Source organism: Lactuca sativa, chromosome 5, assembly GCF_002870075.4.
Source record: "Lactuca sativa cultivar Salinas chromosome 5, Lsat_Salinas_v11, whole genome shotgun sequence".
Classification (NCBI taxonomy): Eukaryota; Viridiplantae; Streptophyta; class Magnoliopsida; order Asterales; family Asteraceae; genus Lactuca; species Lactuca sativa.
The window spans coordinates 261265104-261290075 of NC_056627.2; the positions used below are offsets into that span (position 1 = coordinate 261265104).

General features: G+C 35.0%; 1 protein-coding gene across 1 annotated transcript; it reads left to right on the top strand.

Annotated features, from left to right (window-relative positions):
* Window positions 1-21265: 21265 nt before the first annotated feature.
* Window positions 21266-24410, top strand: LOC111877288 (probable LRR receptor-like serine/threonine-protein kinase At4g37250). Its single transcript, XM_023873814.2, has 2 exons — window positions 21266-23114; window positions 23512-24410. The coding sequence occupies exons 1-2, from the start codon at window positions 21443-21445 to the stop codon at window positions 24198-24200; spliced, it is 2361 nt and encodes a 786-aa protein (XP_023729582.1). The 5' UTR covers window positions 21266-21442; the 3' UTR covers window positions 24201-24410.
* The last annotated feature ends 562 nt before the right edge of the window (window positions 24411-24972 follow it).

Genomic DNA, 24972 nt, shown 5'->3' on the forward strand with positions numbered 1-24972 from the left:
AGCTAGTGTGGAATATTTGATGTAATATAAGTTAAAATAACTAAAATAGTAAGAAGGCTATCATAAAACGACCTTCATTTTCAAATCTATCTCAAAAATAACATTAAAATAACCATATACCTAAATGACATTTACAAAATGTCTTTAATTTTTCAAAATTACTTTTTTTGACCATTCCAATAATCTTTGAAATTACTTTTTAAGCAAAACTTAATACTAACACCCATCGTACGGCTTAAAATAAATAATGTTTTTTTTGGAAAAGTTATCAACGAGGATATTGGTCCTAAAAACTAACTACTAGTTTGAAGTTCAAATTTTAAGTAGAAGGGTATTCAATCATATATATCATAACAATAGTTTAAAATGAACCATACAACTTATGACCTTTTTGTAATCTTTGTTTTAGGTATGAGATAAATTTTAATTCTAAACCTTCACTTTGGGTAGTCATAACGTGGTAGAGTTTCACCACAGCATGGTAGTACCTCTTTGATTGTATGATTTTAATGATCGTCACGACGTGGCCAAAGGGTTGCCTCCGTGTCGTAGTTGCTTTTTGAGAAAACCTTAATTTTTGAGCCTTGGGCCCTATTTAAAGGACATGATAGCTAGGGTTTCGTGATCATTCATCCTCCATCACCCTCCTAAGCTCCGAAACCTTAGCCTCCCTTGTTAAGTGTTGAGCTCTGTGTGTTGTTTTGTTGCATTTTGAAGGAAGAAGAAGGAGGTGTAAGCCCAAGGATCAAGCAACAACACCTCTCCATCTTTAGAATCACCCTTCGGACCATTTGTAAGTCCTCAAGTTTCCATCTTAATGATTATTTGGTTGTAGATCTAGTTCCTTAGCATATTTTGGTCCATAAGAAATGTTTAGTTGGTGTATTGTCACACCACAAAACCACGAACGACGGAAACGTTCAGGGGTAGAGGACGTCATGTACAATATCACAACAGTGTAATATAATAAACAAGCAACAACATCATCCATTGCATTATAAGTAAAGTTTTAATACATGTGTGTTCTTTCATTGTAGTAAGACACCAAAATATACAATCAAAATAAAAGACGAGTCTTGTCTGCTCCGTCTTCTCAAAACCTGGCCATCGTACCTGTCTACTGTTGACCTGAGAATACAAGTTACTTTGAAAGAGAGTATCAGCTTTTAAAGCTGGTGAATTCATAAGTAATTAAGTGTCATTGTCTTGTTTATGAAAATCTGTTATGAAGGCCATGTAAACCTTTAAATGAAAATGTTGATGTAAGTATGAAACCCTAGAAAATCCCTTATTTTCTATCAGTTTGAGATGTAGTCTTCTACCAAGACTCGAATGTTTTTGTAAGTAAAATGATAGTTTTTCCTTTCTATTGACTAGTACTAAAATACTTAGTCCAACTCATCGTTTATGTGAAAGTATCACAAAATAAAGTAAACAGGAAAATGTACTACTGTAAGTGTTGTCACTGGGTACTAGGACTAACACGACATCGCATTAAGCGAAATATGTAACCTAATGAACATCCGAAGATTGTCCAGAAAAAGTATTAATGTAAGTGTCATCGTTGGGTACTAGGAGTAACACAACATCGCAATAAGCGAAAGGTATAACCTTATGAACAATCGAAGATTGTCCACTTGTCCTCTATAGCAGCAGCAGGTGGGTGGAGGGGTTAGCCCCGGTTATCAATCTACCTAGTATAAGTAGTAACCTTAGACCTCCGTAGATGGTCATCGACCACTGGTGCTAATTAGTGGGGTTCGGAATGGTAAGTCCCGCCGAGATATCCCATTGAACCGGGATAGGAAAGATAATTTACACAGTAAGTACTAATAAATCATCCTCGTAGTTCTAAGTACAAGTATCCAGGTAAGTGAATACAGGATAATGCACCTATGTAAAAATGTTCTTGTATGGTATTCATGTATGTGTGTTCATGTAACATGTAAGTATATGTAAACATATTCATGTATCAGGTAAGCATCTGTATGTACTCATGTATCAGGTAATGTACTAGTATAGACTCATGAATGAACTGACTCTTGTGTGATTCCTTGTAATAGAAGTAGTGTTTGATATCTTCAAATTATCCCTATGATAATTTACTGTAATATAATTGGTTGATCATGTAGGTTTATACACTCTTACTACTCAAGGGTGTGGGAAACTGAATGAAAGGTGTAAACTATAACATCGATACATATATAAGAATATAAGTGTATATGCATAGTTTAGTTCAAGAATGTAAAATGGTTTTGTAAGACATCTTATGGGTTTTGAACAATAATTAATAATGACTTGATGTCATTTTAATATACATTCCAAAGGTAAAACATTTGATAACAATGTGTTTTTAAGATTTAAAACCATTTCATGCATCACATTTTGTAGTATGTGAAATCTGTTAAATGACAAACATAGTTATAAAATACATATCAATGATATAATAACATGTTTGTTTCTACTTGTATTCCCCCCCCCCCTTTAAAGCATTTAAAATCATTTAAAACATTGATTAGGGGTATGAACTCACCTGTAGTTGGTGATTGGGATGAACTGAACGGTATATGATTGCTAGGTGTCAAGCGAGGACTTGTACACACACTACGATCCTAATGAACATATAATCACACATATATGCACTCAATTAGTCTCAAATCACTAATTGATAATGTTAAGACATCCTAGACATAATAAACACTTTATATAAGTGTTTTAAGCCCTAAGGATTGCATATAAGCTATTGTGGGACAAGGTACTTGTGTTTAGGGTTCCAAAGGACCCCATATATGAGTTTACTCCTCATATACCAACACACATGGAGTTTACGGTTGTAAACTCTTGAGTTTACGGCCGTAAACTCCCAACCATGGGTGTTTTGTGTGTTTTGAAGTTCCAAATGATTCCTAGAATTATTCCAACTTGGTGGTTAAATTCTTGGAAGGGTTTAAGGTCTAGAAACACTCCATTTAGGAGTTTACGGCCCTAAGGCCATTTCCTTTGGAGTTTACGGCCGTAAACTCCCTTGGAATGGTGTTCTTGTTGATTTCAAGCCTCAAGCATAGGTGGTATAAGTTCTAGGCTTTTATTCCAAGCATATGAAGACATTAGGCACACTTTGGTGCCCTCCTTTCATGTTTACGGCCCAAGAACAAAGTCTTGGCTGTAAACTCACTTTGATAAGTGATTTTGATGTGCTTAAGGCCTTAGATTAAATGGGAACAAGTCTAGATAAAAGTCCTAAGCTTTAGGTGCCTTAAAAGCACCATTTTGAGTTTGAAAAGGGAGTTTACGGCCTAAGAAACTCTTGGGCCGTGACCTCCCAAACTTGGGTGATTCTTGGTTGTTTTCTTGTCCCTAACACACATACATATGAGTCTAAGGCAGTTGCATAACACAAGGGTCGGTCTCGGCTTTGTTTCGGGAGTTTACCGCCCAAGAACACCTTGGGGAGTAAACTCCTAGATCTAGTGATTTAGCCTTCTAAATCATGTTATAAAAACATATAAAGCTTTCTAACATTACTAGAAAGAGGTACTCACGATTTGGTATAAAAACCCGAAGATCCGTGAGAGAGAAAATGGCTTTTCTCTAGTTGGAAATGTGAATAATGAATGAATTTGGTTCAGAATTCTATTTATAGTCCTGAGATATTTTTGGCAGAAAATATTTTTATTCCTGTAATGATCTCTAATATAATAGAGTGTTGGAATAACAATGTTGCACAAAACCCTAGTGCACCCACTCTACTGATATTTCCTTAAGTGTAAACCCTGAATTTCTCAAACTTACGCGAAAAAGTCTGAAAATTAATTATGACTGCTATAACTTCTATTGAAGTGATATAGTTTGTACAGAATGGAAATTTCGGGTTGTCACATGTATAGAGATAAATGTTGCAACTTTATGACTTTCATGAGTCCTATGAACAATATATCTTATAGATCTAGACTTTGGTTGGGTTTCTTGACCTTGCATGTGTTTTTGGTCACTTTTATCTCATTTTGACCTAAAAAGGATTCTAGACATGAATTGGACATGCATGTCTATAAAGCACCCACCTTTATGCTAGATCTGGAATTGGAAACTCTTCTAGAGTGGTTGGGTTAAGGACTTTCCAGATTAAGGGGTTAATGGTTAAGTCGTTATATTTTGCCTTATTTGGACCTAGGGTTTGGGATCTTGATCTCTTTGGGTGTCTTAATGGATAAAGTTGGAAACTTTATCCATTTAGATCATAGAATGGACTAGATCTAAGCTTTGGAACTCCTAGAATCGAAGAAAATGACTTATCCCATTAAGTTGTTAAAAACCCAGTGCCTACGACATGGCCTTAGGTCACCACAGCGTGGTGACTGGGAAATGCCCGACTGTTTTAATTGAATGAGGGTCACGATGTGGTCATAGATGGCCACGATGTGTCGATTAACTAAAGTCAACATTGACCGTTAACTTAGACCATTGACTTTTTTACTTGAGTTGACTTTTGGTCAAACTCCAAGTTGTGGAAGTAGAGCTAAGGGCTTACCTATTATAACTGTATAGGTGGTGTGTAACATTGTTGTTTCTGGCAGTAAGAGCAATAGTGGTTGAGTATCGACTAAGATGTGAGTCTCTTCACTGTACTTGTGGGTCGAAGGCACCAATACTGACCCATTGGATTATGTTGGTAGGATGCTAGTTGCCTTTGTGACTATACTTTTAGGATGTTACACTGTTTAACTTCCAAGTTATCACTATCCATTGGTCTCATGCTCATCTGTGAGTACATGTAAAAATAATAACATTAGGCTCGGGACATAATACCAAAATTAGACCCTGGAATTGAATTGAGTAATGGCCACCTATTTGATAGAAACGTTTGGTCAAATACTTTATAATGATACTATAAATCCCTTATTAAGTTCTTATTCATAAATGTGAAATTTTATTGCTTCATAATCATCCTTAAGATTTTATAAGATCATAGGTTAAAATAGGACCTGATTTGGAGTCCGTAGGTGAAAGTTATGACATTTTCATTTTTTCACAGAAAAATTACACGAAAATATTTTTTAAGTCTTCAATTTACATAAGCCGTGCAATTGTCAATTTCATAGTTGTTATTTTGAGCATGAATATCAAAATGGACAATTAGCTAATCTAGTTTGACATTAATAGTTCTAAATCCAATTCTAAACCGCTAGGATTATTATTTAACAACTATTATATGTTTTAGACACTAAACATCCCAAACAAAACTTTAAATCATGGATTAACAACCTAAAGTTAGAGATCTAATGGATTCAGATTCAAAACCTTTGCTTAACATAGTGTTCCAATCAAGTTCCAAACCATTCACAAACATTATTATACATAGATTTGAGGTTCAAGTGTGTTGAGTCCACTTTTTGATTATCTAAAATCCATTTAGCTTCAATTGAACTCATTTAAGCTTCTATTTCCTATCATACATTATGCTCAAATCATCACCACTTGATCTTCACTTTGACTTGATGAATTCACTCCTCCTTATAATGTTTCAAAATCATTTTTAAACTTTCAAAAGCTAGATTAAACAATTTTGAAACTCAAATTGACATATATACACCAAGTCAAGATGAAAACTGTCAACAAATCCATAAATATAGTTCCAATCAATGGATGGATGCCTTAGCTTCCAGTTAGTTTCAAAACACTATTAGAGTATCAAATCAACATTAAATTCATACATGGATCTTAGACTTTAGAATCCACCATTTATAAGCTCATAAGGCTTTCAAAAGTCACTATAACTCAAATGTTAAACCATTAATTAATAATAAGAGGTTATATATATATATATATATATATATATATATATATATATATATATATATATATATATATATATATATATATATATATAGAAGTTGAACGTCACTAGATGTAAGAAATAAACACCATATTATGATTAGTTTTTAGTTTGATATTTTCACCCAAACCCTAGATTGAACTACATGGAAAATAAAGGAGAATAGAATGTTTGTACCTTCAAAATTATTCCTAGTGAAACCCTAGATTCATTACTAATTTTCACTAAATATCCATCTTACATCCTTGTCCTCTAAAAAACATTTTTTTCTCAAATAGGGTGAGAATGGTATAACCACTTTACTAGTTTTAAAACATTTACAGTTTTACCTTTCAACTTTCGAGTCATGCCAAAAATACAACCACCCAACTGTTGGATTAGGTGTCTAATCCTATTACTATAATTGGTATATACTTAAATTGATGGTAGCACGGTTCTTTTGGGTTGCCCTCAAACCTAGTAGTTGAATAGGATAACTTTTAGAGAGAGAGAGAGAGACTAATTTATTAATTTATTATATTGATTAATAAATTAATTAGAAGTAAAAATAAATGATTTGTTAATATATTATGAGAATAATATATTAATTAGAAATATTATTTTTAATTAAGAATAAGTCAGAAATTAATTGGGATTAATTTTTGGATTAATTAAAAGTATAGGGGTTAAAACATAATAGTTCAATAGTTGAACAAGAAGCATTCCAGAACCTTCCTATAGCCTTTGATGATTTTAAGAGGGTTTAGGGTTTCTAGAATTATCCTTGGAGGATAATTAGGAAGCTGGATAATTACCAAAATGAAATAATATTATTTTATTCCTTTTAGGGTTATTTAGGGTTTCCAAGTTATATAAGGAGCAATTTCGGCCATGTATTCTAGACCTAAGGATAGCCGAAATTCTGATCTCTCCTCTCCTCTCTCTCTCTCTCTCTCTCTCTCTCTCTTTAAGTTTTCTTGGTTGCTAAGGGTTTGGGTGTGAACCATCAGAGGCACGACACTTGTGATGTTTGCTTCCAAGAGTATTTCAAAAAGGATAGGTTTGATTGTTTACTATAATAATCAAAAGGTATGTAATTTCTATTTTATTTGTCAATTTCGAAAATACATAGGGTTCATAGGGTTCTCGTTGTTTAATAGAATGTTACTTCAATAGTGTTATGACATAGATCTAATAGGTTGCATGTACCCTTAAGTGTTAAGGATTTATGCATGATATTGTATGTAAAACTCATCAATGGTATCATAGACTGGTTGTTTAACAATTAAATGTACATTGCGTGAACTTGAAAAAAAAACAATTTTTTTTTCTGTCAAACTTATCTCACGACATGAGAATTTAGTGCTCACGACATGAGCACAATACAATTCATAATTTTGTTTTCTCTCAGACCGATCTCACGACATGAGACTTAATTCTCATGACATGAGCACAGTATTTCCATAATTTCATATTTTTTGCCTAATTTGATTTATATGGTTATTATTTGGTAATATTCTCTTAAAAAATCTACTAAATCCTAATTTTACTTATATTAGATAATTAAATAATTAAATAAAACCTTAAATGTTAGGAGATAATCGTAGACAAGATAATGATTAATTAATATTATCCTTATGGATCTTATTATTAATTTAGTTAAATGATTAATTAAAAGATAACTAATAAGTCCATAAAATGGTTTAAATATAATTAAATTAAAAGTTTAATTTATTAAAAGATTAAACATTGTATTTTTTAAAATCTTCTAAAGTACACCTTATACTATGTATATAATTAAAAGTTTAATATACATTATATGTATAAGAATAGTTGGTCAAATCGCTAGTACACCTCATTTACGAAACCATGCTATAAAGAGGATATAAGTGTAACGCCCGCGTTTCCAGGCTAGACATTATCATTGATGTAATAGTCTAGGTTAACCCTCGTAACTCTTTTTGGAGTATTAATGATGAAATATTTGAGTATTATGTGAATTATTTGTTTATTTTCTTAATTGTTATAATTTAATGAATTAAGAATAAAATAAGCGTCAAAATTAAAGTATGAGATAAGCCCGATATCTTTGCATAAAGATGTAGTTGTCGAAACAAGGATTCCGAAGATATAAAGAATGCCGAAATCCGAGTTATAACGAAGAAGTTATGACCTATCAAAGTTTCGCGACAGAACCGGCAACGCTGAATGACGTAAAAAGTGAAATTTACGTTAAAGCGATATTTAGCCTTAGTGATCTAAACGAAAGTCGTAGAGTTCGTTAAACCGAGAGCGTGCATAAAAAGAACGCCCAAATCCGACTTCGTATGAGGAAGTTATGATTTTTCTAAGTTTCGACTTAGCAGTATGCAGCCCAAATACTCGATTTGAGATCGAACGGTTTTTAGCCGAAACAATCTAAACGAGAATTGAAGATCTCGTTAATTGTAGTGAAACGATGAAAACATAGGCGAAAACGGACGTCGGATGAAGAAGTTATGATTTTATAACGGAGTTTTCCTGTCCCGGCCTACTAAAAATAAGTCAAAATTAGCCGACGGAGTCTAAACGAAAGTTGTAGAGCGTAGTCTCACCTACGTGTGGATATAAAGAACGTTGAAAACGGAGTTCATATGAGGAAGATATGAATTTTTGAAGTTTATTAAATATTTTCGATATTTAATTTAAATATAAATTATCCGATATTATCCAAGGAGGGGGAGTCAGTGAGCTGATCCTCATTACGCCCAGCGTAAATCGAAGTTCCAGCCCCTATAAAAGGATGTCGAGGGCAGCCGATTCTTTTGCTCATTTCTTCCCTTTCTCTCGCGTTTTTGCATCGTTTTTCGTGCAAGAATTATCCCGAAGCCCCGCTATCATTCCCGATCCCCGAAGCAAATCTCGAAGCCCCGAAGATCCCGAGAAGTGCCATTCCCGTGCTAAATCTCTGCCCGCGAGGAGTCCGGTTTTTATGAAGATCTTCCGGATCTACGGAAGAATACTACTTCTACAAGTCGTAGTGTTATCCGATCATCTTTTGATCAAGTGAGTGTGTGGTTACTTTCTTCTAATGCATAATTATGAAGTATTTTATACGAAATATGTGTTATGTGTGTATTTTGTTGTTATATGTGTGAATGTATATTCACTTTCTTCTATCTCATAGATATGATTTATTCTCTATGAGATACGTGTTATGTGTATGTGTCTCATCTGTTGTTTGGAATATGTATTGAATGAGAATGCTATACAGGTTTTAAACTATGTATAAAAATATATATTTTTATCTACTAATATGTCGGGTAGAACATGGGTAGATAGTTGTGTGATAAACAGATGAGAGGCCTCGATGTTGTTTTTGATTCAGTCATCTAGCGGAGTTTAGATGACGACCACAGACTTTTCTAGACAGTCTTGTGGAACGCTAGCAGGTTCACCACCTGTAGGTGTTAATGAACTTGGGTGTTCATTCGCTGTACTACATCCCCCTCATGGTTGCCTTATTTGACTTATATTGCTGAGGAACCCCCGAAGCATGTGTTGTCGCCCCGATGAAATATTCCTAGACTAGGTCCCTTGTGTTAGTTGTCTTAGGCACATAAAGTGAGAATAACGGGAATGGGTAATTGGGTTATTGTTGGTTAATGAAAATAAAGTTAATTACTTATTGTGGGTTGAAAACCCTATATGCTCACCAGGCTCCCAAGCCTGACCCACTCAGTTTTATTTGTATTACAGGAAGTGGCGCAAGGGAATAAGATGGATGAATCATCAAGTTGTTTTGTTTACAACTCTGTATATGTATATATTTGTTGAACGACTTGTAATGTTATCGTTTATGCTTTATGGTCTGTATCGGAACATGACATCCCGAGTATTGATTATATAATGAAAATACATTTCTTAATGAAATGCTTTGGTAAATATTATTTTATCATACTTTGTTTTTGGGAACAAATTCCGCAACTCTTTCAAATCAAAAGGATTTACTCTGAAATTATTTTAAAAGCATAAATGAAAATCGGTTTTTTCTGGCCGAGATTTTGGGGATGTCACAGTTGGTATCAGAGCATTAGTTTAAGCGAACTAGGAATTGTTAGGATTTCTAGACTTAAACTTAAAATGCTAAGTGAAATTTTGAGATATGTGTCTGTGATATTTTAGACACGAGCACTAGTTTATTTTAGGAAAGTTACCTAAAATGCTTTTATGTGCTAAATGTTATATGTTGCCATATATGATATTATTTGTTCGGATCTATGGTCTGTTGCCGACCGGATCTGGAAACCTTATGTGTGTAGGATTCTAAGTGTACGTCTACGAATTTAGAACTAGCATGTAAACATTTCGGAGTGATAAGGATGATTTGAATATCTATCGTGAATGAGAATCTAATTTCACCTTATTCGGTGTATAGATAAAAAAAATGGTGAGAACAAGAAGCGGAGTTGGAAATGCTGATGAAAACAGGAATCAACCACCAGTGATTGAGCAAATACCTGTCGTAGCAGCAGCACCTGAGCCGATAACAATGGCTAGTGTACAAACGATGATTCAAACAATGTTGGATCGTCAAATGGAGGAGACTAGGCGGTTGCTTCAACAAAATCGTGAAGAACTGTCAATTCAAGTGGAAGAGCCTGAATTAAATGAAGGGCACTCTGAAGGTGGAAACTTCAGTGGATCTATTGGTCAAGCCAACCCACCGATAGTTAGGCAAAACAATCAAGATGGAAGAAATGATGGAATAGGATGCAAGTACAAGGACTTTCTGACTTGCAAACCATCGACCTTCACTGGAAAGGAGGATCTGATCGGAGTTATAGATTGGATCTCGGAGATGGAATTGGCCTTTATGACTTGTGGCTGCAGAGGTAAGTTACAGACCACGTACGCAGTGCGTCAGTTCCGAGGTGGAGCCGTTCGTTGGTGGAACACTCTAAGGAAGACCTTAAGCCCTAATGAGCCACTGCAGTTGTCATGGGCAGAGTTCTTGGCGCAGTTCAAGCGCAAGTTCTGCTCGGCTCAAAATCTGTTGGAGTTGGAGAATAAGTTTCTGACATTGACGAAAGGCAACATGTCAGTCGATGAATACACTAATAACTTTACAAACAAGATGGAGTTTGCTTTGCGCATCGTTCCAGATGAGCTGAGAAAGGTTGACCGGTACGCGAAGGGATTCTCATGGGAGTACGCAGTGCCAGTTCTTCAGGCACCTACTCTAGAGGCAGCTATTTGGGCTGCCAAGTCTGTTGAGGACATGATCAAGGGAAGAACCGCCAGCAAGGTTGAAGTTGGCGAGAAGAGAAAGTTTGAAGGAACTTCAGGTTCCAATAAGAAAAGCAAATTTTCGAAGTCTGATTCGAAAAAGTTTGGAGGAAAAGAGGCGAAGCAAAATGGTGTGAGAAGTGCAAGAAAAAGCACTTTGGGAAATGTAGTGAGGATGTAACCTGCTACAAGTGTGGAAAAATTGGGCATTTTGCCAATGAGTATCCGTCCAACAAAAGGATGTGTTTTGGTTGTAACGAGGAAGGGCACATTTTGAAAGACTGTCCGAAGAAGAAGGAGGCAGCTAAGCCCAACATTCCACCAAAGCCGAAGGCGAGAGCCTTCTAGATGACACTTGAGGCTGCGAAAGATGAAGTTGATGTCGCTTCAGGTACCTTTCTCGTAAACGAATTACATGCTCAAAGTTTGTTTGATTCTGGAGCCAACTACTCCTTTATTTCGCATAAGTTTGGTAGAAAACTAGTTTTGCCTGTTGATAGACTAGATAATGCTTTATTAGTCGAAGTTGCTAGTGGCAAGTTTGTACCTATTAGCCATCGTATGAAAAACATCTTAATCGACCTTAATGGGAATAAGTTTCACGAGGAATTATTACCTATCGAACTTAATGGTTTCAACATAGTTCTGGGAATGGATTGGCTTAGCGCCAATGATGCCGAAATATTGTGCAGAAAGAAGATAGTAAAAGTAAACCCGCCAGGGAAAGATTCGTTTATGGTGTATGGGGACAAACGCATAGTAAATTCTGGAATCATTTCTCTAATGAAAGCCATAAAGTGTTTGACCAAGGGATGTACATCATATTTAGCATTCGTGATTGATGCTAAGAAGGAAAAGAAGGTGATGCAGATTATTCCAGTGGTATGTGATTATCCGGAAGTATTTCCCGAAGATCTTCCTGGATTACCACCTGATAGACAAGTGGAGTTCAGAATAGACTTCTTACCAGGAACCACGCTAATAGCAAAAGCACCGTATCGATTAGCACCGACGGAGATAAAGGAGCTGATGATACAACTTCAAGAGTTATTGGACAAAGGTTTCATTAGACCTAGTTCATCACCCTGGGGAGCTCAGGTGTTATTCGTGAAGAAGAAAGATGGAAGTATGAGAATGTGCATCGATTACAGAGAGCTGAACAAGGCAACAATAAAGAATAGATACCCGTTGCCAAGGATTGATGACCTGTTTGATCAATTGCAAGGTTCGAGATATTTCTCGAAGATCGATCTAAGGTCAGGATATCATCAGCTAATAGTGAGAGAGCAGGATATCGAGAAGATTGCGTTCAGAACACGATATGGACACTATGAGTTCTTGGTTATGTCGTTTGGACTAACCAATGCTCCAGCAACATTCATGGATTTAATGAATAGGGTTTGTAATCTATTCCTTGATAAATATGTGATAGTGTTCATAGACGACATTCTGATTTATTCGAAAAGCCAAGAGGAGCATGGCAGACACTTGCGAGAAGTGTTAGAAGTTTTGAAGAAGGAGGAGTTGTATGCAAAGTTCTCCAAATGTGATTTTTGGATTTGATAAGTCCAATTCTTGGGTCACGTGGTCAACCAGGAAGGGATAATGGTTGATCCAGCAAAGATTGAGGCTATAATGAAGTGGGAACAATCGAAAAGTCCCATGGAGATCCGAAGCTTTTTAGGATTAGCCGGATATTACAAAAGGTTTATCCAAGGCTTTTCTTCGATTGCTACTCCATTAACAGCTTTGACCCACAAAGTAGCTACTTATGCTTGGAGTGATAAGCATAAATAAGCATTCGAGAAGCTAAAGAAAAAGCTATGCGAGGCACCGATACTTTCTCTACCTAATGGAGTTGAAGACTTTGCTGTTTATAGCGATGCCTCTGGTGTTGGATTGAGTTGTGTTTTGACCCAAAGATAAAAGGTGATCGCATATGCATCTCGACAGTTGAAGGAGCATGAAAAGAACTACCCTACTCACGATTTGGAGCTGGCAGCGGTAGTTTTCGCTCTAAAAATATGGAGGCATTACCTCTATGGCACGAAGTGCAAATTTTTCACTGATCATAAGAGTCTCCAATATCTCTTTAATCAGAAAGAGTTAAATATGAGGCAACGACGCTGGCTAGAGTTACTTACGGACTACGACTGTGAGATACTTTACCACCCTGGTAAAGCTAATGTTGTTGCTGATGCTCTCAGTCGGAAAGTCAATCTTGAAAGAAAGAGGCCAAGAGCGTTGAGAATTGAAGTTGTCTCGACAATTGTGGAGAGTATAAAGAAAGCTCAAGAAGAAGCTTCTGAGAAAAATGACCGAAAGGAAGAACGTTTGGGCAAAACGTTGGTGTTCGGTATAAACAGTCAAGGACTAAAGGTGTTCCAAGATCGGATTTGGGTACCTAAGTCTGGAGGAATAAGAGATCTTCTGATGGAAGAAACTCACAAGACCATGTACTCGATTCATCCTGGTAGCACTAAAATGTATAGGGACCTGAAACCCTACTACTGGTGGCCAACCATGAAGCTTAATGTTGCAAAGTATGTGGCCGAGTGTGTGACTTGTGCGAGAGTCAAGACACAACATCAGAAACCATATGGGAGTTTAGAACCTTTACCTGTGCCTATGGGTAAATGGGAAGACATTGTGATAGATTTTGTCACTATGAGAGACCTCGATGTTGTTTTTGATTCAGTCATCTAGCGGAGTTTAGATGACGACCACAGACTTTTCTAGACAGTCCTGTGGAACGCTAGCAGGTTCGCCACCTGTAGGTGTTAATGAACTTGGGTGTTCATTCGCTGTACTCCATCCCCCTCATGGTTGCCTTATTTTACTTATATTGCTGAGGAACCCCCGAAGCATGTGTTGTCGCCCCAATGAAATATTCTTAGACTAGGTCCCTTGTGTTAGTTGTTTTAGGGACATAAAGTGAGAATAACGGGAATGGGTAATTGAGCTATTGTTGGTTAATGAAAATAAAGTTAATTACTTATTGTGGGTTGAAAACCCTATATGCTCACCAGGCTCCCAAGCCTGACCCACTCAGTTTTATTTGTATTACAGGAAGTGGCGCAAGGGCATAAGATGGATGAATCATCAAGTTGTTTTGTTTACAAGTCTGTATATGTATATATTTGTTGAACAACTTGTAATGTTATCGTTTATGCTTTATGGTCTGTATCGGAACATGACATCCCGAGTTTTGATTATATAATGAAAATACATTTCTTAATGAAATGCTTTGGTAAATATTATTTTATCATACTTTATTTTTGCGAACAAATTCCGCAACTCTTTCAAATCAAAAAGATTTACTCTAAAATTATTTTAAAAGCATAAATGAAAATCGGTCTTTTCTGGCCGAGATTTTGGGGATGTCACAATAAGGAAGTAACCTATAAAATGGTTGTTGAATGGGTGTTGTTGAAATATATCACAATTGACTCCTCAAAGAACATCTTAGTACAATTATATGACTAAGAAAAGCAATCGGAAGTTGTTGAAATAGTTAGATCAAGAGATGAATCATACATTGTTTCCAATCAAGTTTTAGAGTCATACTCTAGTAACTACAAATTGTATCTTGAAACTCATTTCAAACTAAGAAGGTTGAAAAACAGCTCAAATATGTGGAGTAAAATGTTTTCTTACTCTAGCACATATAGAATTGGAGTTGTGATGTTTTCATTAATCAAGAAACAAAGGATAAACTGAAAGCTATTATATGAAGTGTTTTCTTGTCGAGAATCTGCACGGATTTTTGAATATTTGTTTTAGTCATCAATGAATGTTCCTTGAGAGAAAACTCATATGTCAAGAAGTCAGTGAGAGTCTTATTGATCTTGATAGTTCCAGGAGTCAGTCGAAAATAAACCTTTTCGTCATCAATAGCACAGGACCTGAGGTTGATAACATATCGTGTTCACTTGACATATTATTTTTTCTATGCACCTTCCAGCTGAGTTGGCAATGCTTATGAGTTTTATGGTTCTCATTTGACAGCAAAAAGGAAAGCACGTTGGTCAGTGAAAGTACATTGATCAATATGGGTGAGCTGCTTAACAACACGGAAACACTGGTAGGCCCTTGAGCTACCAGAGGGCAAGAAATTCAGAATTATGAAATTCGGTCCATGAAAGGAAAAATAGATTTGAATTTGGTTTGGTCCTAAAGCTTATCTTATGATTGTAGGTTGGAAATGATAGATTCACATGGATGCGAATGTATATACCATGAAATCTAGGTGGCAAAAGGTTTCGCTCTAATTCATGAAAATAATTATGAGGAAACACTTTCGCTAGTAGATTTTAAAGATTTAATAAATATCATCTTGGTTAGTGGTTGTGTTAATTTCATTCTTAAATTCACAATATGATTACGACATCCTTCTTCATATTTCGAATTGTGAGAAATGACAAAGAAATTTTTGAACCTTTAAGACATATATCTATAGGTTTTGTAAGGTTTTAGACACACATGTAAGCTATCCAATGAAGGTGTATAAGCTTAAGAAGTCTAGTTGAAGACTTATCGAAGCATCACGTAATAGAAATATGTATTTCAATGAGAAAGTCAAAAGTATTTCAATTTGCAAGTTGCATAGTTTGGGAATTATTTCGCTATAATAGACTTAAGGAAGAGGGCAACCATACTTATTTTCGAATATCAAGGTTTGGATTATATAGTTTAATAGAACTTAGTCATAAACATATGTGAATATCATGTGGAAATGGTTCAACATAGGAAATTCAATGTATGGAAATATTATAGCAAGAGACAGAACAAATATTAGGTACTTATGAAAGACATAATGAATCAAGTCCCATATGTTTCAGATATATGATCAATTACATATGCTATAATAATCACTTATTCTAATTTTTTCAAATGCTCAAAGCATTATGAGATAAAAGAACTAAATGCTCATAACAGTGTAAGATAAAAGAGCTAGAATTTTGTATGACTAAAGTTGCTAAACAATTGTCAAGAAAATTTTGAGGTTTACTGAAGATTGATTGCTTGTGGATAGTTGGAAGTATGGTATTAATTTGCAAGGACCATAGTCACATGTTTTAGATTGAGATGATTCTTAGTCAAAATTGATGGTCATATGGGAATATGGAAGAGTTTCCATAATGGGAGTTGATTATTAAATATGCATATAAGTTTGAAACTTTAATGCGAAAGAAGTGTTCATGGAGTGTACTTTGAATTAGAACCTCCATTACTTTGGAATTGTTTTTAGTAACAAAGATCCAATGGAATATTTTATAATATCGTTGACTCAGCCATTGTGAATTAGAAGCCTCGACATCACATAAAAACAATGCTTGCAAGGTTGGAATTCCAATACATTTTAGATAGTGACAAGAATTTGGAATTGTGAAATGAGCATCATTGGAATAATGTCCAATCGTTCTGTTCACAAAGGAAGGACCATAGAGAGGCATAAAATGCATGTTCATAACATGGCATGACTGATGCTTAATTCAAGTGGTTAGTTGATTACTCGAAACATTATACAATGAATAATTCATAACTATTATGGTAATTAAATAATAAGAGTTTTATTTATATTCAATAATTTTGAGACCATACTTAATTAGTTTGTTATTGTGTTTCAATTCACATGTTTTACTTCCTGAATATTTTGATTATTCGAAATTCCATAGTCGCTCATAGTTTTGGAAGTAAGTAGTGAAATAAGACTGTCATGAATTGAATTGTAGATTGTCTATGGAGATTAGGCATTGCAATGGATGCTACAATGTTCATGCGTACTTAGAAAAATGGATATATTGAGTATTGGATAAACCCACGCTTAGAGAATTACTTCATGGATTCTATCACGAGTAATTTTGAGACGATAATATCTTATATTCTTAAAACTAAGATATATGAGTTGTAATTTACAAGTCGTTTGTACATTGGTATTGCGAAAACGTATCAGTAACTTGATGTTATAAAATGTAGTGTCATGTGCGATTTGGTGAGTAAAAGTTACAAGCATATGAGTCGAAGTTTATTCGTTCCATTTTCCCTAATGGGAAAAGCAATATCTTTGGGCCCCTCGATGATTTGATCTCGACATCAGAAGTGCTTGGCCGAGCCCGGACTAAATTGATGTGTTCAATTAGCAGTCTGAATTCAGGTCATAAATCGGAAAATCAAGAAACAAAATTTTGGACAATGAGATTGATTTCAATCCATTTCTCGTGTCCCTACGATATCTTGTAGAATGAAAGAATATTTGATCACTTATCTTAGGACACTTAACTGACTGAGTCAGAGTTCGACAACAGCTTTTGGAAGCAACAACTTGCTTATCGGTTCAAAAGTTTACTAGAAATTATAGTTATAGACTTATCCAAGTGGGAGACTGTTGGATTAGGTGTCTAAGCCCATTACTATAATTGGTATATACTTGATTTGGTAGTAGCACAATCCTTTTGGGTTGCCTTCAAACCTAATAATTGAATGATAACTTTTAGAGAGAGAGAGAGAAAGAAAGAGAGAGAGAGAGAGAGAGAGAGAGAGAGAGAGACTGATTTATTAATTTATTATATGATTAATAAAGTAATTATAAGTAAATATAAATTTTTTGTTAATACATTTTGAAAATAATATATTAATTATAAATATTATTGTTTACTTAAGAATTAATCAGAAATTAACTGGAATTAATTTTGGGATTAATTAGATTAATTAAAAGTCCAAGGGTTAAAATGTAATTGTTCAATAGTTGAGCAAGAAGTATTCCAGAACCTTCCTATAGCCTTGGACGGTTTTAGGAGGGTCTAGGATTTCTAGAATTGTCCTTGGTGGATAATTAGGAAGTTGAATAATTATAAGAAGGAAATAATATTATTTTATTCCTTTAAGGGTTATCTAGGGTTTCAAATTTGTAATATATAAGGATCCTTATACCTAGAAATTTTGGCCATGTCTTCTAGACCTAAGGATAGACGAAATTTTGATCTCTCTCTCTCTCTCTCTCTCTCTCTCTCTTCAAGTTTTCTTGGTTGCTAGGGTTTTGAGTGTGAACCATCAGAGGCACGACACTTATGGTGCTTGCTTCCAAGAGTATTTTAAGAGGGATAGGTTTGATTGTTTACTACAACAATCAAAAGGTATGTAATCTCTATTTTGTTTGCCAATTTCGAAAATACCTAAAGTTCATAGGGTTATTGTTGTTCAATTGTGTTTTGATATAGATCTAACAAGTTGCATGTACTCTTAAGTGTTAAGGATTTATCCGCATTATTACATCTAATACTCGTCACCAACTTTATGACCATCATATTTCACATCTAATCCTTCCCTATCATATAACTAATATAGTGGTCCTTTCAAGGGTTAACCAAGTCAAACCTTAAACAGTAGGTTTGGTCTAATTTACATTTTTATCCCTACTTTACATATTTGATTCTAAATAACTTTTAATAAAATTCACTAAATCATAAAATATTTTATAATATTATTAGGTTGATTATTTTATTTTAAGTAATTATTATATTTATTTATTTTAATTTCCAAAAAAAATATTTTTCCGCCAAAAATTGACAAAAATTAGACACGCGGATGATGGACTTAAGTTGAAGTACATTTATATATTTGGAGTCAAATAATCACATCTCTAGCGGGTAAAAATTGAAATACAATTGTATACGTTTTTCAATTGTTTGAAGCGAGTATGAATTGAAATTTGACGTTCTAATCTAGGTTCGATTACCCTTATTTATATTTTATGAAAGTGCTTCTTTGATTTATGATATTTTTTTCAAAAGTTATTTATCTTATTCATAATTTCACAAAATCCTATTTTAAACTTGAATAATCAAAATTAAAATTGAAAATTATTTAAATAATACATAATTAACAAGAGAAGGGTTTCCCTTGGAAATCAAAATTACTGATAATCAAAAGAACAAAAGTAGGAGAAAACCATTAATAGAATAAGCAATCAATCCATGGTGAGGATGTCAGGCAATAAGCTTATGTATAAAGTCAATTGCATAACAGATTAATTAGTCTTAAAGTTGATTACATGAACAAAGCTTGTATCCCTTATTAATGTATGGTTTGCCTATTATTGATTGCACTACACATGATAGTTGTAAGACATGAGCGGAGAAGGAGACATATGGGATATGAAGGCGGAGACTAGTGACAGAGGGAGGCTATGGGAAAGAGACGAAGACTATCCAACCGCTTTGGCAACTTGAAGGAGTGACATTACTTAAGGAAGATGATCAAAGAGATAAAGATGTTCACTTTGAAAAAAAATGATAATGTAGTGACTTTGGTATGTGACAACTAATTAACCATAAGATTTTCGATAAAATGGTCGATATTGTAAATTTTTTGATAAAGAAATATTCGATTTGGAAAAAGTTGCAAAGAAATGTTTGATTTGGGAAACAATAATGTTGCTGATAATGTTGTGACTTTTTTTTAAATGAAGAAGGTTACATGGTCTAGAACATTTTTCGTTTGACTTTTGTTTAGAACAGTAACATACATATACTAACCTACTTATTAAACTATTTTTTAATTCTATATGTCATTGATGAGACATGAACCCTCAACCTTATGAATAGAAGACATATCACCATATTGCTAAGCCAAAGACACGTCGTTGCTTGACTTATAAATAGTAAAATAAATATCATTAATTGGCCAAATTAAGAATACTATGTTATTATTTTTACACTTTTGGTATTTACTAATAAAAACATCATAAAAAAGTTGACAAAATTATGCTATTGGTCCCTCCGATTTGTCAGACTTAGCTGGTTGAAGACTAACAAAGTGTTTATGTGTTTGGTCGTCGTGTTTTTCATTTCAAGTGTAGCCGGTCTTTATGGTTTCATTTTCTTTCATGATTGATCTAAAATTACTATTTTACCTATGATTTGATTTTTATTAAATTTTATTTTCTTTTTTATTTAAATTAATCTTTAGAAAATTTGATGAGATCTAAATTTACCACCCACCACTTCCCTTTCACAACCACCTCATACACCCGTTGCCACCACCACCATTCGATGCCCCCACTATAAAAAATCTAAAATCTAAATTTTTTTCATCAAATATCAAGAAGGTGAATCAAGAACAATGGATGAAGTTTGAATTTTAAAATCGATTGTATGTTCATCAAGGTTATGAAGGTGATTCAAGAACCTAGAAAAGCAAAATGGATATGGTGTGTGCGTGCACACACATGATTGATCAGATTATGTGTCCCTCTAATGAATATCGTTCAGTGACCTAAGAAAATAACATACAAATATATATACCCTATTTCGGTCTTTCCTAAGGCTAGGTCTCGCTGAGGCGGGTCATGGTTTCAGTTTCCAAAATTGAAAACCACATACAATTTCATATTCCATTTATAGGATGAGATCTTGATTGTGTTTGTCATTAGGCTTCCATGTTTGTTTTGAATTCGAAAAACTATTTCAGAAAATAGAGATGGGTAAATAGATCTAAAAGGAAAACCCACACATAAATCTATTTCAGATTCACAATAAATATATATATATATATATATATATATATATATATATATATATATATATATATATATATATATATATATATATATATCCAGAGACGAAAACACACACACAAATCAATTTCAAAAAACAAAAACCATCTAGCATAAATTGATTTCGAGGGATGAATGCCCATACATATATAGTACTTGATCTTGAATCTAGCCACAATGTTAGATATGAAGGAGGAGGTCGGATGGTGTTTCTAGAAAGAGGAACTCAACGTTAGGTTAAAGAAGAAAGATTGGGGAAAGCTGTAGGGTTTAATTATTCATTTTAAATAAAATTAGTTAAAATTTATAAAATAATTAAATAGGAACCGAAATTTCATTTCATATGCATATAATTGAAACAATATGAACCAGACATGTAGATAAAAGATTGATCACATTAGAAATTGAAACCATATGAATCAAACATAATCAAACATGTATAATTTCCATAATTGTCCTCATCATGTCATTTCTGACAAAGTAGAGGGACCAATAGCATAATTTTGTATAAAAAGTTAAAAACAACGGCTAATTAAAAAAAAAAAAAAAAAAAAAAAAAAAAAAAAAAAAAAAAGTAAAAGTTGCATGGATTCTTGTATTGAAGTATATTTATTCTTAAATTCCACATCTTTGGCTCTCTGCAACCCTGGTCACTGAAACCACTTTCGTTGTCCCTAACCCCCCTGACCTTTTGGTTCACCAGAACAACAATGGCGACAGTTGTTTACCCTCTCTTTTCCTTTTCATCACCTAAATATCCCTTTCTTTACACCCCTTCTCCTTAACATTCTCATCACAAGCCAATCATGACAACACTCCTCCATTTCTTCTTCTTCTCCTCATTTGCTCTGTTAATTTCTTCAATCTCTGCTCTGAACTCTGACGGAATCCTTCTTCTCTCTTTCAAATACTCTGTTCTCTCTGACCCACTTTCAGTTCTTGATAACTGGAACTATGATGATCTAACTCCATGTGCATGGCGAGGTGTCACCTGTGAAGATTTCTCCGGGTCGGGTACACCTGAGTCTTTAATGGTCGTCAGTTTGATTCTTCCTAATTCTCATCTTCTTGGTTCCATTCCTCAGGATTTGGGAATGATTCCGCATCTTCGTTCTCTTGATCTCTCTAATAATTCGTTAAATGGGAGTTTACCCCCTTCGATTTTCAATTCTTCTGAGCTGGAAACGCTTTCTTTATCCTCCAATGTCATCGCCGGCGATCTCCCGCAGTTGATATCTGGGTTGCAGAGTCTTAAACTGCTTAATCTCTCCGATAATGCATTCGCCGGAAAGTTACCGGAGAGTCTTGCGTCTTTGAAGAACTTAACATCGATTTCTTTGAAGAATAATTATTTCTCCGGGAGTGTTCCTGGTGGGTTTGATTACGTTGAGGTTTTGGATCTGTCTTTCAATTTGTTCAACGAAACTCTTCCTCTTGATTTTGGTGGAGAGAAATTGCGTTATCTGAATCTGTCAAATAACAAGCTTTCCGGAACAGTATCAGCTGGGTTTGCCGGAAAAATTCAAGCAAACGCCACCATAGACCTCTCGTTCAATAATCTCGCCGGAGAAATCCCGCAGGTCTTGTCTTTATCCAAGCAGAAAACTGAGTTCTTCGCCGGAAACCTGGACCTGTGTGGAAAGCCACTCAGCAAAATGTGCATAATCCCTTCATCATTATCAACCCCACCAAATGTCACTGCAAATGGTTCCGCCACCGCAGCAATTGCAGCTATTCCCAAAAACATGGACCCGTCTCCGTCGTCATCAACCACAACAGGAGCACCGGCTGTGGCGGATAGCCACAGTGGCTCGAAAGTCAAGCCAGTGAAAATAGCAGCCATTGTCGCCGGAGATTTAGCCGGTATAGGGCTTCTCGCCATTCTTTTCCTCTACGCTTACAATTTGCGAAAGAAGAAGATGAACCAGAACCAAAATCAAAATCAGAACCCAAAAACGAAACCCGAAACCAAAATCCAAGAATCCAAGATTTCAAAGGATATTTCCAGTACCAGAGCTTTGTCCTCCAAGACCTGTTCATGCTTGAATGGTGTCACCGGAGACGAAACATCGGAAACAGCGACTGGGTCCGACAGTGATCACGACAACGATAATCTGACAATCGACGTCAAGGGCGGAGATAAACAAAAGTGTTTGGTGATTGTAGATGGCGAGACAGAGCTGGAAATGGAGACATTGTTAAAAGCTTCTGCATACGTATTGGGTTCAAGCGGGCCCAGTATAGTTTACAAGGCGGTGTTGGGTGGTGGAAACGGCAGCGGAGGGGTGGCGTTTGCAGTTCGGAGGATCGGAGAGAGTGGGGTGGAGAGGATGAGGGAGTTTGAGAACACAGTGAAGATCATTAGTAAGTTGCGACACCCAAATTTGTTAAAGGTACGAGGGTTTTACTGGGGTGAAGATGAAAAGCTTGTTATCTACGACTATGTCTCCAATGGAAGTTTGGCCGGCGCCGGTTACAGTAAGCTCCCTCTTCTCCGTCCTTACCAACCATGCGCATTTTAGCATACCACCTTGATTTCTGCTAACACATACCCGAATAAAATGAATTTTTTTATACAATTATAAATACGTTTTACTCTTATATCAATCAAAATAAAATTCGAAATTATTGTTTTATTATAAGGAGAGCAAATATTCTTTCGACCTCAATAGTTGAGATTATAATTTATAACTAAATTCCACAAACACCACGACAAATCAAAGTTAGCGATTAGCATGTGATATTAGCGCGTTTACTTAAGGAAAACAATTAAACAATATATCGAATATAACAAATCTGAGTTACAAGAATCGTGTATTGTTTTTTTTATCGTTTTATGATGCTTTTAATATTTATATTCTTTATCAAATTTTAGGAAAAGTTGGTTCATCTCCATGCCAATCTTTACCTTTTGAGGTCAGACTCAAGATAGCTAAAGGGATTGCTATGGGGTTAGCGTATATTCATGAGAAAAAGCATGTACATGGCAACATTAAACCTAGCAATATCCTCTTGACAATGGAAATGGAACCGATCATTAGTGATTTCGGATTAGAATGGCTCATATCAGGCAAACATAGCCATAAAACAAAGGGATCAAACCGACACTTTGGTAGCAAACGCTCAATATCGACACGTGAAGAAATGATGATTAATCATGATTATCATCACTCTGCCAGTAGTAGCCCTTACATGGCTCCGGCTACTGGGTTACTCGGGTGCACATCTCCTTATCATGCACCCGAGTCGATGAAAAGCCTAAAACCAAACCCTAAATGGGACGTGTACTCATTTGGTATTGTCTTACTTGAGCTCATATCGGGGAAGGTATTCTCAGAAAGGGAGTTGGGAGAGTGGAACGCTAGTTCTTCAGATATTGATGATGAGAATTCAATCTTGAGGCTCGTAGATATGTCTATCAGGACTGATAATAATGGAAGACGCGATGCGACACTGACATGCTTTAAACTAGGGTTCAATTGTGCGTCATTGGACCCACAAAAGAGACCTTCCATGAAAGAGGCATTGCATGTACTTGAAAAGATACCATTCTCATCTTGTTAATGATGAAGTTGCAACATAAAAGCCTAAAAGCATCAATTGGGATGAAAAGGGGCTAAAGTGCATCACTTTGGACCTTTTGACTTGAAAATTTTGTTGCATAATGGAGATTCAAGGGATGATTGATGAATGTTGATAGTTGATTCAAAAGTATTGTATGTTTTTGAACTTTTGATTAATAAAAGTAGAAGGCACTCCTTAAGTTCTAAGTAATATGGTATATTTGGCAATTTAGCTTTTTAACTTTATGTTGTTTGTTTTATTGATTGGGGTTTGATTTGTAAGTATCTTTGTTAGATTGTTCTTATGTCGACTTAATATTGAGAATCATATACCATCTTTATTAAAATCATAAGCGTGGAACTAAAACTAAGTTTATTCAATTCTAAACATAAGAAGACAAATGTTTGAGTTTGACTTTCTTGTCTTGCAAACGAGTTATTATTGATCTTTCAAGTGAAAAGTAAACTTGGCGTACTTTAACTTGATAATAAATCTTTATATTTAGTCGACGTTATAGTTGCTCAAAACCAAACCTTTCTTTAAATATTATCTTTTGTAGTTTTTTGCTTGATATCAACCCAACAAAAGCAGTGTCGTGAGTTAGTTGATTGATTGAACTTTTTCTAAAGGACAATTCGTAAATATTAAGCCTTAGAGTTTGAATATGAAGAGAATGCACTAATGTACATATAGAAAATAGACTAAATTGCATAAATGGTCTTGTGGTTTGGTAGATCACACTACTTGAGTCCAAGTTTTTTTTTTCTTGCAG